This window comes from Alosa alosa, chromosome 8 (assembly GCF_017589495.1).
Source record: "Alosa alosa isolate M-15738 ecotype Scorff River chromosome 8, AALO_Geno_1.1, whole genome shotgun sequence".
In the NCBI taxonomy this organism is placed as follows: Eukaryota; Metazoa; Chordata; class Actinopteri; order Clupeiformes; family Clupeidae; genus Alosa; species Alosa alosa.
Window position 1 is genome coordinate 25,084,645 of NC_063196.1, and position 16,260 is coordinate 25,100,904.

Consider the following 16,260-nt stretch of genomic DNA (forward strand, 5'->3'; position numbering starts at 1 on the left):
AATCAGCGCATCTCTTTGTAGCGTGGCCTGTCAGCAGGTCGCAGAGTTATCCTGGCTCACTCTCTCCATCTTCCCTGAAGGGAGGGCACTGATTAAAGGCACTTCCTGTCTCCGGGACAGGATGTGGCCGCCTCTGAACCTCTGTCGGCACCACTCCTGGCTCCCGTCACTGATAATGGCAGTGGTCAGAATAATTGAGATGACTAATAATAACAATATGACCAAGGATTCCTCCACCTCTAACCTAGAATCAAGTCTTTTGTCATGGCGAGCCTGCCAGGGCCTCCCATTTTAAGACATTTTTTTTTTTTCCAGCAGACTGAATGTCTTTAATTGTGTCATGACGTCATAGTTGTGTGCTAGTCATAGGCAGAGAGTCAGTTCAGTTAAAGTCATCATTTCATGTTTGCTTTAGTTTTGTTGTAGTTTTATATTAAATGTGTTTTACTGCTTCATCATAAATGTATCCATAGTTCGGTGATAAATGTTGCCCTATGGAAAAGCAGAAAAGAAAAACAAAAGAAAAGCAAAAAAGAAAAACAAAAAAAAACAAAGAAAAACAAAAGAAAAGAAAAAAAAGATCAAAAAAATTAAAATACTTCACTACTGAATGTCACTATAATATGAAGGGCTTGTCAAAGCATGAAACTTTCAAGAACTTTACATGCTACCACATTTCCTAATCATTGCCATTAAAGAAGGCTACTGTAGTATGTAATTGAACTGAATAGAGATGCACAGTCCCGTGGATAAATGTAGGCTTTGTGTAATTTAAACAGCCACCAAGAGGACCGATGGTCAGACGACCAGTATGAGAGAGACAAGAGGCAAGCAGAGTGGGACTTCAGCAAAGATAATTTCTTCTGCGACGTGCCAGGTATGCCTACGTACATATCTGGTCATGGATTATATTTCTATTGGCTGCTGGTACATTTTAACTTGTGTTAACTTGCTGATGTCTGCACCATCAGGTGACAGGTATTCAAGACTGGTGTTTGCCTCTGCAGAAGGAAAGAATTTATGGAGCATACAAGCAATCAAATCTATGTGCAATCTTGACAATATAAAGGTATGTGAAGTGTTGAAATATGATATGAAATATGAAATATTCATTGATTTTTATATTATTAATTTATAATCAAGACTTCTTGTTTTAGTTTTTTTTTAATATTTAAAATGTCCAAATCACATGTTTAGTAAACTATATAATAAAATGACGTTTTTAGGTTAACTAATTTAAAAAAGTCTTTAGAACTAATGGATTATGACGTAACCGCTGTCTGTTTTATCCTTGTACAGGTGCGATCCCACCACGAGTACTGGAGCCTGTGCCAGCGGACCAACGCGGCCTCCTGCTGCCCAAGTTGGACCCTGGGAAACTACATCGCTGTTCTGACCAACAAGTCGTCCTGTCAGAAGATCACCGAGAGGGACGTCTCCCACACTCTAAAGATTCTGCGCTCGTGTGCCAAGTACTACCATAATGGGACCCTTGGCCCCGAGTGCTGGGACATGTCGACTCGTAGGAAGGATCAGCTGAAGTGTGCCAACGTGCCACGCAAGTGCACCAAATACAACGCCGTCTACCAGATCCTCCACTTCCTGGTGGACAAGGACTTCCTGAACCCAAAGAGCACCGACTACCAGCCACCGGCACTAAAGTACAGCATGCTGTTCTCGCCGACGGAAAAGGGGGAGACCATGATGAATATCTACCTGGACAATTTTGAGAACTGGAACGCGTCAGATGGCGTCACAACCATAACGGGTATCGAGTTCGGTATCAAACACAGCCTATTCCAGGACTACCTCCTGACCGACACGGTGTATCCAGCCATAGCGATCGCGATTGTGCTGGTCGTCATGTGCATGTACACCCGGTCGGTGTTCATCACCCTCATGACCATGATTGCCATCATCAGCTCCCTTATTGTCTCCTACTTCCTGTATCGGGTGGTGTTCAGCTTCGAGTTCTTCCCCTTCATGAATCTCACCGCTCTCATCATCCTCGTGGGCATCGGGGCAGACGACGCTTTTGTACTCTGTGACGTGTGGAACTACACCAAGTTCGACAAGCCCAACTCGGAACTGTCAGAGACGGTGAGCGTGACGCTGCAACACGCGGCCCTCTCCATGTTCGTCACCAGCTTCACCACCGCGGCTGCCTTCTACGCCAACTACGTGAGCAACATTACCGCCATCCGCTGCTTCGGGGTCTATGCCGGCACCGCCATTCTGGTCAATTACATCTTGATGGTCACGTGGCTGCCGGCGGTGGTGGTTCTTCACGAGCGATACCTGCTGAACATCTTTCCGTGCCTCGGGTCACCACACCATCGTCCCTGTAACACCACTACGTTCTGGGTCAGCCTGTGCCAGAGAGCCAATAAGTGTTTGTTCACCATGTCGGAGGCCTCGAGGATATTTTTCGAGAAGGTCCTGCCGTGCATTGTGATTAAGCTCCGCTACCTCTGGCTCTTCTGGTTCCTGGCCTTTACCATCGGTGGGGCGTACGTGGTGTGCGTGAACCCCAAGATGAAGTTGCCCTCTCTGGAGCTCTCCGAGTTTCAGGTGTTCCGTTCCTCGCACCCTTTTGAGCGCTACGACTCGGAGTACAAAAAGCTCTTCATGTTTGAGCGTGTCCATCATGGCGAAGACCTCCACATGCCCATCACCATCATCTGGGGCGTGACGCCCTTGGACAACGGTGACCCCCTGAACCCCAAAAACAAAGGCAAGTTGACACTCGACACAACCTTTAACATCTCTAGCCCCGCTAGCCAGGAGTGGATCCTTCATTTCTGCCAAAAACTGCGCAACCAGAGCTTTGTGTTCCAGTCAGAGGAGCAGGATTTCACCAGCTGTTTCATGGAGACCTTTAAGCAGTGGATGGAAAACCAGGACTGTGAAGAGGCACCTGTCTATCCCTGCTGCAGCCAGTCCACCTTCCCCTACAAGCAGGAAGTGTTCGAGCTGTGCATCAAAAGGGCCATCATGGAGCTGGACCGCAGCACGATATACCACCTAGACAGCAAGACTCCAGGGCCCAGGTTTGACATTAACGACACCATCCGAGCCATCGTGCTGGAGTTTCAGAGCACCTACCTCTTCACCCTGGCCTACGAGAAGATGCACCAGTTCTACAGAGAGGTGGACACTTGGATCCAGGAGGAGTTGAAGAACGCCCCCAAGGGTCTGAACTATGGCTGGTTGGTCAGCAACCTGGAGTTCTACGACCTGCAGGACAGCCTGTCCAATGGGACGCTGATCGCCATGGCTCTGTCTGTGGTGGTTGCGTTCAGTGTGATGCTCCTGACCACCTGGAACATTATCATCAGCCTCTACGCCATCATCTCCATCGCTGGGACCATCTTCGTCACGGTGGGCTCGCTGGTGCTTCTTGGATGGGAGCTGAACGTGCTGGAGTCTGTCACGATATCTGTGGCTGTTGGACTTTCTGTAGACTTTGCCGTGCACTATGGTGTGGCATACCGCCTAGCCCCTGAGCCTGACAGGGAGGGCAAGGTTGTGTTCTCCCTAAGTCGAATGGGCTCCGCCATCTTCATGGCGGCCCTCACAACCTTCGTTGCTGGGGCGATGATGATGCCCTCCACGGTCCTGGCATACACGCAGCTTGGCACCTTCCTCATGCTGATCATGTGCGTCAGCTGGACCTTCGCCACCTTCTTCTTCCAGTGCATGTGTCGCTGCCTCGGCCCACAGGGCACCTGCGGGCAGATTCCCCTGCCCAAGAAGCTCCAGTGCCAAGCCTACGCCGAGAGCTTGAACCCCGGCCCGACCAGCCGTGGCCAGGGCAAGCACTGCCACATGGGCAAGTATCAGCTGGACTCCCGGGCCGGGGACGTTGAGCACGAACACTACGAGCTCGAGCCGCTGGCCTCAAACGGAAGGAACCTGGAAAAGATCCCGGCGGACGGCGCCGAACCACACACGCAGCTCTGTAATGGCATCGCCCCGCGCCACCCTGCCCCTCGCTCCCCCCACATCCCCTTCAAGGGCACACCAGACCCCAGCAGAGGTGGGGTGGTGGTGGCGTCCAACATGTGCTCCAGCCCCGAGAACGGCCTTGGCGTCCCCGGGACGGAGCTTAGCCAGCGGAGCGCCCACGGCCCACACAGCACCAGCTGCTCCTGTGGGGAGCCTCATTTCCCGCAGCCAATGGGAGCACAGTGGACCGCCCACCCCCACCCCCACTGCACAGGTGACGCCCCATGCCCCATCCACTGTTCAGGTGACGCCCCATGCCCCATCCCTCAGTACACCCTGGCTGTCCCCCATGGCACCCCTGGCGGACAGACCCTCCTGCCCTCATTGGAGGCCATGTACCAGCCTATGGAGTGCCGCATGCACTACATGCACTGCTCCCCTGCCGCCCACTTCCACCCCTGCTCCCAGGTGCGACTCCCTAGGCCAGGCCACAATGGGTGTCACCTGCGGGGCTATTGCGTACACCCCGTGCACCTCCAGCAGCAGCAGGTACAGGGCCTGCCGGAGACCCTGGCTGGGGAGGACACGCCGCAGGTGGGGACATGCGGTATGCCGCACGTGCCCTGCCCCCTCTCCGCACTTGCTCAGAACACTCCGTTAGTTCACACACACACAGCCTGCGCGGCGAGCCACGAACTTCAGAGGCTTGGGGGGAAAGCCCAAGGCAGTCCGAACCCTCCAAACGAAGCATGCGCTCATGTGGGCGCAAGTGTAGCAAAACAGGCAATGCCAATGGACGCTTGTCGTAAGACGCAAGGCGACGCAGAAAAGCCTGACGCTCCTGTTGTCATGCAGGAGGCTAGTGTGAAAAAGTGCAAGCTCAAACACAGGGGCAGAAAAGCTGAGGCGGCATCAGCCTCCCCAAAAAAACTGAACTGTTTTAACAGGACTTTGAAAGGAAAGTGCAATTCTATTGAGTATAACAAGCCAAAAGCAGAAGCCAACGTGCCTGTCATTGCCATAAATTCAAAACCCTCCGCAGAAAGTTTATGCTGATCATCAAAATGAAAAGCAACAAAATGAAAAACAACTCATTAAATTATCTTAACAAATAAATCCTGACATGTGAGATGCCCATGTGCTGTGTTCCTCAAATATTAAATGATTGGGGTTCCTCAGAATTGCTGCCTTGTGTTTTTTTGTTTTTTTTTGTTGGTGTGCTGCGTTTTTTCAGTAATTTATGGGTTATCCTTTCATAATGCCTTTCCTCTGATGTTTTGTCATTCTGTTTTGGCTATGTTCCCGTACAGATTTATTCAATAAATTATTCCACTATAACTTTTCCCCCTCACAAAAAGACCCTTCATGATTCCACATGCCTTTTCCTCAGAAAGGCGAGTGAGTGCATGATTGTTAGTCACCGACTCCTGATTGTCTCCTTCCATGCACATTAAATTGTGTGGAATCAAAGGCCTCTGTTGAAAAGGGTGCAGTTTAAGCTAGTGGTACACCTGTTGCATTGTCTGCAGGGCTGTCGGAGCTTTTCTAAGTTTGTCTGCTCAGGCCTCAGGCAGTGGCTGCATATTCGGGATGTAAGACTTGTGCTATGAAAAGGTGTTTTATGTTGAATGCCGCACTCTTACCTCAGAGGATCTGAGAGTGTTGCATTCCAGGCAGGTTAGTAACACGTTGGACACTAATGTGTTTGGTTTTCCGTCCACACCCATGGAAAACCTTGTGTTTTATGCACGGTATGATAGAACAGTTCAAAACAGAACATGCACGCTTCCACAATTATAGCTCATCTCTTTACTGTACATCTTTCACAAGCTCTGTCTCAACTCATCAGAAGTACATTTTACAATGATTATAGAAAGACCAAGCAGAAATGTGTATTAACACAACACTTTTCTTTAGAAACAGGATGTAGGGCCATTTAGTTTTGCGTCAGTGAAATTATGTTGTGCTTTTTTAATCTCCAAGGTCCTCAAAGGTATACAAACCAAAATCAGTTCAAATGACAAATGTATGTCAATCAAAAATTTGCAGGGAATGCTCTATTTAGGGAATGTGTGTACTTCTATTATTACTGTTTCTGTTTATTACTGTTGTATATTTACTGACTAGCAGTCTAAACAAAAAGTCTGTTACATATGGGTCAAAGTCACCTGAAAGAGGTAGATTGTACTAAACCTCACTTAACTGTTTTGAGGTTGCATTGTGATGACTCGGATGCATTGTAGACATCCCAAACTGAGAGATCACTTGACACTACCCCATATATACCACAGTGATCAGTGTCATGCATGTAGTGAGCTTCAGGTCTAATGGGAAGCACAACACAGGAATGTGGTCATGCTAGGACAGGTTACAGCTATGTGCCCATGGCCTTGTCCAGCCCGCGCTCAATTTAATCCTGCCATGGTCGTGAAGACCACAGGAAACACGGACCGTTAGTTTCCCCTCACAGGCTCCTCTCCTCCCTCCCTTCAACCGCATCCAGACATGAAGCGATTCGCTTGTCATACTTGGTCTCTTGGCACCTAATAAGATTTATCTGAACTTTGTCGCGTGATGCTTTGCTTTGCCAATGGTAACTCTGCTCGTAAAAGCTACACGTTGCTGAATTTTATTAACCTTCTCCACGGTCTCACATCACAACATTGCAGCTAGTCTCTTCCTGTCTGAATGTGGCTTCACCTCCCTACCCCTTGCTGTCTCTATAAACCGATGTGCTGTCAGAGCAGGAGAGTATGTTGAGAGTGTGTGGGGGTGGTGAAGGGGTGAGGGGGGACAGTGCATGAGGGGCTTTACGTCTAGAGCATCAGTCTCCTCAGCCCCTCTGTCTAGTCTTGCCAATCACCTGGGGTACGTTTCGGGCAGACTGCGCTTTTGCCGTCACTCAAAAGGGCGATTGTTTTGGAACCTCTCACCTTGGCCCTCTTGCTGGAGGGCAGCCAGGACAGTGTCTCCTGTGTAAACTTGCCCTTGTTTACCTACCACCCCCTTCAACCCCACATACACCACCCCGGCCTGTCCACAACCATGTGCTGAAGAATGTTTGGGGGTAGGGCAACGAGGGGACGGGGGTGGTTGTAGAACACTATAAGCCTTCTGACGGACTCAGATGGGCCAGACCATAGTCTCCACCGGAAGTGGCAGCTGACGGGGATGGTGGTGTGAGTGTGTGGCATCTCTGAAATGTGGCAAGAGAACAGCCAACTCCATTTCCAGTGCCAGCCAGAACGCACCCATCTTAGTCCTGTGAGCTCACACATAACCAGGCCAAGTCCTAGGCATGTTTATCATGCTGGTCAATAATTCACATATGAAAAAATGAAATAACAAATACAACGTATTCCAATAATACACAACATTTTATATAATGTTACACACATCCCACCAATCCACCTTAATCACTCAAGCATGTTGTGAATGTTGAAACACTGCACTTCATTTTGAAAATGGTATTTTCACAAGCTTTGTATTACTGTGTATCACTTTGAAAACCTTGAAATAATCAGTCTTTGTGTGACCTTATGTTAAATTGCAAAGTTTGCACTTTTAAACTGCTAAAAGAAAAAAAAATCTCAGGCTTTTTAAAAAATGAAGTAGACTCACAATGTAAAATAAACCAGTGTTGAGTCAGAATCCAGCATATTTCATCTAAAAACTTGGCAGCTCCAAGCATTTTGGTTTTAGGCCAACACATGGAAAACGAGGAGTCATTAAGACATAAAAATTAACTAATGGACTATAATTTTGTATAAACACAGACACTTGCAGTAAGAACACTGATCATCCTCCTGTCATTGTAAACCTGCACTATCACTACACCAGTGACATCTGCACGAGAAAAAACATTGGAAGCACTTCCATAATAACTGGACGCAGACCTTGGATAATGTTAGCTAGTTGGCTACTCCTAATGTTTATGTAACTGACCTAAAGCAAAATCATGCCTTAACCTTAACCAATTACAATATAATAAGCTCTTTGCATAGCACCTTTCATACACAGAGTGCTGCTCAAAGTGCTTTACATTTGGAGCATTTGGCACAATAATAGAGAGAAGAAAAAGAAAAGTTGTAATAATACAAACAAACAAACAAACAAGCAAATCAGTAAATAAAACGTCAGAGATTTAGAGTTAGGTAAACAATTAGATTTCACAAGAGATAGATACAACAACAAATACACTACAATTAATGCAGTGAAAATAGGACCCTGTAAATAGCAGCATTAAAAAAACATCAGTAAAATGTGAATTGATGTGAAGAAATAGGTTACAGGGTAAAAGCTCTCTTATACAGGTATGTTTTCAGGTCTCTTTCAGAAATGTCTACAGAATTGGCCTGTTTGATGTACAGAGGCAGGGTGTTCCATAGTTTTGGTGCATAATGGATAAAAGCATCTTCTCAGCTTTGCTTGTGGAGCACTTTGGGCACAATTAAAAGATTAGCATTGGAAGATCTAAGATTCATTTGTGGTTAAAAGTCTAGCAGCAGAGTTCAGTATGAGTTCCAATTTCTTTATATGTTTTTGTTTTTGGGGGAGACCAGTAAAAAATGCATTGTAGTCTAAACTACTAGTGATGACGCCATGGATTAATTTCTCTGCATCTTGTGGTGTTAAAAAAAGGCCGCACTTTGGCAATGTTTCTCAGGTGGAAATAAGCTGTCTGGGTAACTTTTCTGATATGTGGCTTGAAGCTCAACTCTGTAATGTATCTAAGATGACACTTAGGCTTGTTACTTTTCATTTGACTTGGTGTGCCAGGTTCCCAAGATTACTAAGAATGGTGTCTCGTTTTGATTTTGGTCCAACCAAAAGTATCTCTGTTTTATCGTCATTTAGCTTTAAGAAATTGTTGCTGACATTATGCTGACTTGAAGGGCAAATTATGTTTTGCAGACACATGATCCCCTAGACTGACATAAAAATCTCTGCCAGTAATGTAGGTTTGAAACTCGTTTAAAACATTATCAGAGACCATTTTGCAAGGCGGTGAATTAAAACGTTATGATCAATGGTGTTGAATGCTACACTCAAATCTAAAAAATAAGGATTGAAACTTTATTTAAGTCAGTAACAAGTCTAAGATCATTAACTATTTTTACTAGGGCCGTTTCTGTGCTGTGATTTGATCTAAAACCTGATTGGAATTTTTTTGGAGAATGCAGTTTTCAATCTTTATTTCAGACACCAAATAGGTCCATACTATTAAGACAGTGTAGACATACATATAATAAATACATATAATAAATAGGTACAATGCATACAAAAAGAAAAAAAAAGATAGTATCTGAAAACGGTAACGTTGAAGAAGGTATTAAGTTGATTACAGACAACTTGTTCAGGTACTTTGCTCAGGAAAGGTGATAAAAGCCTGTACTCAGGATAGTATGGTCAAGATTTGACTTAAGTAGAGGTTTCACGACAGCGGTTTTAAGACCAGTAGCAATACCGGTATACCTGTTTCTAATGAGGTATGTTATCTTGAGAATAAAGGGAGCCAAATTATCATATGTTTTTGAGGAATCTCAGAGCACATGTTGAGGAGCTGGTCTGGGTTACAATTTTGCTGAGCTCAGATTGCATAATAGTGTTAAAAAAATCTAAATGGGGGGCTGTTACTGTTCACTATTGGGTTCACTATCAAACTTATTACCTGTGTTACTAATGGACATTCTGATAGAAGTTACTTTGTTTTTGAAGAAGCCTGCAAATTCTTTGCATCTTTGCAGCTGAATACATTCCCAACATCGAATAATACTCTATCTCTCTCTACCTTTGGCTGATGGTGTGAATGTCTATGTAGCCTCTACAGATCTCCTTACCCTTCGTAATGAGTGGTTTTCTCCAGTCAGAGAACCATTGCCAGTGTGTTTGGAAAACGTCACTGAATCCTCAGTCAGTTTCTGTTTTTTTTTTTCCTGGTGGTGAATTTGTAAGGGGGAGGAGTTGTGGGTTTACTTTTTTATATTATTTTTTAGGGGGGTGGCTGGGTATTGACACACTACCAGGATGCAGACAGGAAATGAGCCCAAATGTCACACGGAGGTCAGTGTTAAACAAATGATAGAGCGTGTACACCGACATGCATACTAGTGCTTTTTTTTTTACAAGGATACTGTAAGCCGCTCAGAAAATAATTGCATGGTAAATACACCATACGATATGACTGAGCTTGGAATACATGCATTCATACCATAAAAAGAGCCTCTTTGAAATGAAAAACTCTCAACAGGAAATTAGCAAAGAAAGCTCCAATGGGTCATCTATTCATGCAGCAAACATTCAACCCGCTGGCAACATTTTGAAGTCTTCTCAAAAAGCATGTATCTCACAAACACAGAAACACATTATTGTAATATGACAGGCCTATGCCTCATGCAAAACATTTTTAAGAAGAAAAAAATACAATGACAAATACATGGGCAGCCGTGGCCCACTGGTTAGCGCTTCAGACTTGTAACCGGAGGGTTGCCGGTTCGAACCCTGACCAGTAGGCACGGCTGAAGTGCCCTTGAGCAAGGCACCTAACCCCTCACTGCAGCTCATTGCACCGGGATTAGTGTGTGCTTCACCTCACTGTGTGTTCACTGTGTGCTGAGTGTGTTTCACTAATTCACAGATTTCCCTCAAAAGAGTATATATTATTATACTTATATAATACTATATTATAAGTATTATAAGTATATATTTTTTTATCAAATACAATATACACTTCTCTATAACACATTGGATGGAGGTAAGGTAGACATGCACTGCAGATGTTCCTTTGACCATGTGTGTGAGACAGATGTGTTAATGGTGCTATCATGCATGTTTAAAAACGGATATCTTCATGCCACTTTACAATGTCCCTGGATATTATTAACCAGCTCAATATTGCTTTACCTATATTTTGTGACGGGGGAGCTCTTTGTATCTATTTACTTTAGTGCTGGTTTAATACTTCTCATTCAATATTGATCATGCTTGTGTCTTCCTGGACATTTCAGGTGCAGCTATAGGAGGACGTCATCTGTGTGTCTTTCATTATGTATCCGTGAATAAATGAACACCAGGGATTTGTTTACCATACAAATATCCAAAAGACTGATCAAATTAATCTCGTGGGAGACATTTAAAATTTCTGTGTCATCCTCTGACTAGGATTCTAGTTCCACTAGAGTACACATAGGCTATGCAGTTTGGTAACATTCATTGCACCAATACAATAGTGAATGCACATATTTTTAATTAACAAAAAAAAAAACACCTTTCAGGACAACTTCCTTTGGATCATGCTAGTCAGTGACAGCATTGTCATCTGTGTTCTCTCTCAAAGTTAATTTCCCCTTTATGACATCCTGTTTTGTAATGTGTGGTCTCCATTGAGAAATATGGTGAAAGTGAGATACAATGGGAAGTGCTGATTTGAAAATACTAACAGTGGCACAGGATGTGTTACGAAAGGAGCGATAAAAGATAAATTACAAATTGCAAACAAATATCTTCATGGCTCAAGACAACTAGAAGACCACCCCTTGAAAGAATAGTCTTTCCACCCAAAAAGATTTAGAGATTAAAGTCACCTTCTAAAATAATGTTTATTTAATAATAAAATATGCTACTAACACGTCTTTTGAAATATATTATTGTATGAGGTTCGAACATGACCAAGTAGTTTTATTTATTAATTTATTTATGGTTGAAAAGCTGCAGCCAAAGCTTATAGTACCCTCTATTGGTGGAAAAACAGAACAAACTTGTGTATATTCTCTTTTAGTCTGTGGGAATGAACATGATCTCCTGGGCATGTTGACCAGATTAATTTTTTCTCAAAAGACAAATCTCATAAAAAAAAAAAACAGATTTGCTTTCACACATTAGTCATCAAAATCTATTTTTAGAAAAATGGGCACAAAAGTACAAAAAAACACAAAGAACCACATTCTTCCACACACTGAAGCAAACTGATAGTGAATGTTTGTGCAGTATAATTGGCAAGGTGAGTGAATGGATGGGCCTCTTCTTCAGCCATTTCCTTACAGACTTTTAAAGCAGAAGACTGGTAGTATCTTTTGAGCTAGATCTGGGTAATCACTCTCCCATTGCTTTGGTGCATCTATCTAAATCAGGCCCTTGATTGATATACACTACCAGTCAAAAGTTTGGACACAAATACTCATTTATACAAATTGCAGGGGGGTACCTTGCAATACAACCTCAACCAACAGCAAAAGCAGATCTGGATCAGACGTACGCCAAATCCATTTTATATCTGCTGTCTGGTTCTGTTGCTGGCTGCCATTCAAGCAAGAACAACTTTTGACAAACACAAGCTATGGCAGAAAAGATCCATGGTATTTCAGGGCCTCCAGAGTTAGATCATCTGTGCCATGCTTGAGGGTTTGAGTTTGTGGGATGTACTTTCATGGCAATAAAAAACTATGCAAAAAGGTCTCAAGTCCCGACTTGTCTGACTGCATTTAACTCAATATCTGGTCCATCCTTTTGTCTCTTGGGGCATTTGACCTTTGAGTCCTTAAAAATCTTCACTATGAGCCTGTCAAAGAACCACTCTATGTCCTGGGTGTCGTCCGGCCACTGAAGGTATTCTCGATTCTTTACGAATGCTCTGATTGGCTCGTACTTCATTAGTCGGAAATGGGGTATGCTACCAACGATGACCATGACTAAGACGTCTTTCAGTTCCTCAAGCATCCTCCTCTGGGCCAGCATGAAGGCCTCTAGGCACCAGCCGTCCTTCAGGAACTCTTTGGACACCACACACAGCGTCTTCCGGCTGCCCCATATGGCACTCCTGATGTTGGTCAGGTGATCCTCGCCGGGGATAAAGTCCCGCGCCTCAAAGCAACAGCGCAGCTGATTGTGCTCGGCAAACTGCGAGTCCAATCTCTGCAGCAAAGCCGACTCCACCCAGACAAAATCGTTCTCTGCGAAGCACAGATAGACGTCGTACTGGAGGTTGTCGAGTTGCGGCGGAACCTGGGGCTTGCCCTCGATGACTCTCATCTTCAGCTTCTTGTAAATGGTAAAGGCGTGCCCCCGGAATCGGGCATAGCCGATGGAGCCGAGGGTGACGGTCACAAGGAACGTGGAACAGCTTATGAACAGGATGAACTGCAGCACTTGCGCCAGCTGCTCGTCATTCTCCTCGCACTGGTCAGGTGTGAAGTTGGAGAGGGCCACGCCTCGTAGCTCCTGGGGAAACTCGCACTGCAGGTCTGAAAGTTGGGTTGCAAACGCTACATTGGTGGTGTTGGCCCAAGCCTGAAAGTCCCTCAGATTGCAGTCACAGTAGAAACGGTTCACTTTCAGGTCAATAACGCTGAGGGAGCGAAACACGTCTGGGTCCGGACTACTGAGGAGGTTGTAGGAGAGGTCCAGAAGCTTAAGGCTCAACGGAAACACATCCTGTTTAAGATGTGTCAGAGAGTTATGGGACAGGTCCAAATAATTAAGAGATGTTAGGCCTTTAAAAATGCCCTTTGGTAGGGACTCCAGTTGATTAAAACTAAGGTACAAATTCTGTACTTTATTAAGATGGTCAAATAAATCTAGACACAGTCCCCTTCCCCATATTAACTGCAAAGCACTGTTGTGCAGGTAAAGTACTTCCAATTTGTTACTAGATGGTATTGAATTGTTTGAATTATGGACACAAAATGAAAGGAAGTTATCGCCGAAATTGAGTACTACAGTATTGGGAAAGGTAGCCAAAATGATGTACAAGTCTTCCATATTCCTGAGTCGGTTATTATTTACCCTGATTGTGGTTGCACTGCTTGCGACATCCCCCAGTTTGTATAACAAACCGATTTTATTGTCGTCCAGGTGCAGCTCTTGCAGATTCGGCAAGTGTGCAAAGGTATAGACTGAGGTGAGGGAGTTTCCCGTGAGATCCAACGCAAGCAGATTGGACAATCCCGAGAATGAATTATGCTGAACTACACCAATGTGATTATTTGTCAAATCTAGCAATATTAGGTTAGGCAGATTCTGGAAAGTATGTTCGTAAATTTCTCCTATGAGATTATTGGAGAGGTTAAGCCTCTGCAAATGTGTAAGTCCAACAAACGCACCCTTCTCAAACTGATTAATTTTATTGCCTGCCAAAGACATGATCAGCACATCAGATAATGATCTGAACACCGCCCACTTTAAAATGTTGATAGAGTTTTTGGACAAATCGATGATTTCAATGCCACTGAATTTTAGAGGGTCAAAGGTGAATCTGTCTGGATTCTTGAAGTTGTTGAATCCATATCCTGAACCCATGTTATTTGAATAGAAAATCAGATGGTTGATCCTTGTGCCCATAATGGCAGAGAAGAACAGTGTTGCTTCTTCAGTTGTGAGTCCATTAAGAGATAAATCAAGGGTGTCAAACAACATGTTCTTAAAGGGGTTTCCGCAGTTTGTCCAGTTAAAATCTGACGGATTCATGTCAACAAGATGGACAGTGGATAATTTTAGATGTTGGAAATGTTTACCTTGAAAGGCAACTAAATCGCTCTCACATATAGATTTCATTCGGTTAATGGAGAGATCCAAAACACTGAGATTTGTCATATTTCTGAAGAACATAGCTGGTGTGAATTGCTTTATGTTGTTGCCAAAGAGGTTCAGCTCCTGAAGGGAGAGCAGAGGCCGCAGATAGTTGCCTGAAAGAATGCGCTCATCAAGGCCACAGTGCAACAGAACAAGAGTCCGGAGGTTTGACAGGCCCTGAAATGCATCCGTCTCAATCTGCATTCCCCTGTTGTCCCCCAAGTGAAGAAACGTTAGGTTGTACAGTCCTCTGAAAGTGTTATTCTTGATGACGAGACCTCTGACACGCTGTGATCCAAGGTCGAGATGCACAAGGCTCTCCAGGCCTATGAAAGAATCTTCACTGAGATTATGAAAGTAGTTTAAACTGAGGTCCACATGGGTGATGTGGGGGGGCAATGGTGGCACCTGTACTAAAGATCTTCCACTACAGTACGCCCAGTTCTTTTCTATTCTACATTGCTGTGAGCAGTTTGCCAGTAGAAGAAATATTAAAAACCCAAGTGATAAGATGGTTATTGCTGGTCTTCTGGTGGTCATCCTGGAATAAAATAAAAGTCAGAATGATGTGAAATTGTGTGGTAGTGCTGGCACCTTCTCAAACATTGCACAACAGAATGCCCATGCAGTGTCCATTTATCACGCAGAGCTGAGAATATTACATTGAGTTCTTAGTGGCCATCCAATAATTTAATTTCAAAGAGACTTGGGCAATGCTACATTTTCAATCTAAGCATCATATTGAATATTTTTAAAAACGTATTTGGAGTTAGGCTAATGGTCTAATATCGATAGCTGTTTGCTGTTCAACAGCAGTTAGATGTTACAAGCGTGCTTCCCGGCAGAGCGCAAACGTCCAGCAAACACAGCCTAGATTATCAGATTGTGCCAATTAGACGTTGTCTTCATTTCAATATTCAATTTGACAATAACCCAAACTTCTGTTTCTGAATGAATGTGATAGGGTCGGGCAAAGACAATTGCCATTAAATAGCCTAGCAAGGACTGTATGACGAAGTTAGCAAATACCAAAGATAGATTCCTCCAAGACACTTTTGGGAGCATTACATTCTCTGCACATTCATATCAAAAGGGTCCTGTCAGAAGCTTGCGGAAAAATAACATCTTCGATTGAGTCATGTTTGTTCTTCGCATTCATCCTCAGTTCATACGGACAAAGTTTGACAACGCCACGAATGCATTTTACACCACTAAACTTCACATATTAAATTCAACACACTTTATCGACACATACCTGAACGATTTTGTCCCAGTTTGTGATTTAGAGAATCCAGGGTGCCTTGCCTCACGTCGTGTAGCGCGACTGTAGGCTAAGCTTCTTCAGCCATTGGAGCCCAGCAACTTCCTCTCTGACAAGGTGTAGCCTATCCCATGTTTAAACAAACCACCGAGTTTTTAGACAATAGCTTAGTAAAAATTGCGCTCTCGCATTTTTTCTGTTTTAATTAAGTTCCATTTACTGTTTACACAGTTATCTTCAAATATGTGTGGCAACGTGCGACAACTTTAATTCCAACATTGGACTTCGAATAGGCCTACTTTGAATACAGTGATCCCCAACATAAGTCTTATCTAAATATTTAATATGATTAACAAGGTGTGTGTGTGTGTGTGTGTGTGTGAGAGAGAGAGAGCTTTTGACATAATATAGGCCTATTGTTATAGTGCAAAAGTCATAGGGCATGCATGCCTGCAAAATAGATTTTTTTAAAAGTATGACTTGTC

General features: G+C 44.1%; 2 protein-coding genes across 7 annotated transcripts in view; one reads left to right on the plus strand and one right to left on the minus strand.

The window, feature by feature from the left end:
• disp1 (dispatched homolog 1 (Drosophila)) overlaps nucleotides 1-5,291 on the plus strand; it is a 63,495-nt gene extending 58,204 nt beyond the window's left edge. For all 6 annotated transcript variants that reach the window (XM_048250837.1, XM_048250838.1, XM_048250839.1 and 3 more), the window contains 3 exons: nucleotides 780-877; nucleotides 972-1,069; nucleotides 1,300-5,291. In XM_048250837.1, coding sequence (XP_048106794.1) covers nucleotides 780-877; nucleotides 972-1,069; nucleotides 1,300-5,004 — 3,901 coding nt within the window. In that variant the 3' untranslated portion in view covers nucleotides 5,005-5,291. The remainder of the gene's footprint in view (nucleotides 1-779; nucleotides 878-971; nucleotides 1,070-1,299) is intronic.
• Nucleotides 5,292-11,228: 5,937 nt separating this feature from the next.
• Nucleotides 11,229-15,845, minus strand: LOC125299911 (toll-like receptor 5). Its single transcript, XM_048251415.1, has 2 exons — nucleotides 15,770-15,845; nucleotides 11,229-15,055 (listed from the first exon to the last, which is right to left on the minus strand). Exon 2 carries the CDS (start codon nucleotides 15,052-15,054, stop codon nucleotides 12,403-12,405), a length of 2,652 nt encoding a protein of 883 aa, XP_048107372.1. The 5' UTR covers nucleotide 15,055; nucleotides 15,770-15,845; the 3' UTR covers nucleotides 11,229-12,402.
• Nucleotides 15,846-16,260: the final 415 nt, after the last annotated feature.

Coding starts and splice junctions, on each gene's coding strand:
- LOC125299911 (XM_048251415.1), bottom strand. CDS start 15,054: ATGACCACCAGAAGACCAGCAATAACCATCTTATCACTTGGGTTTTTA.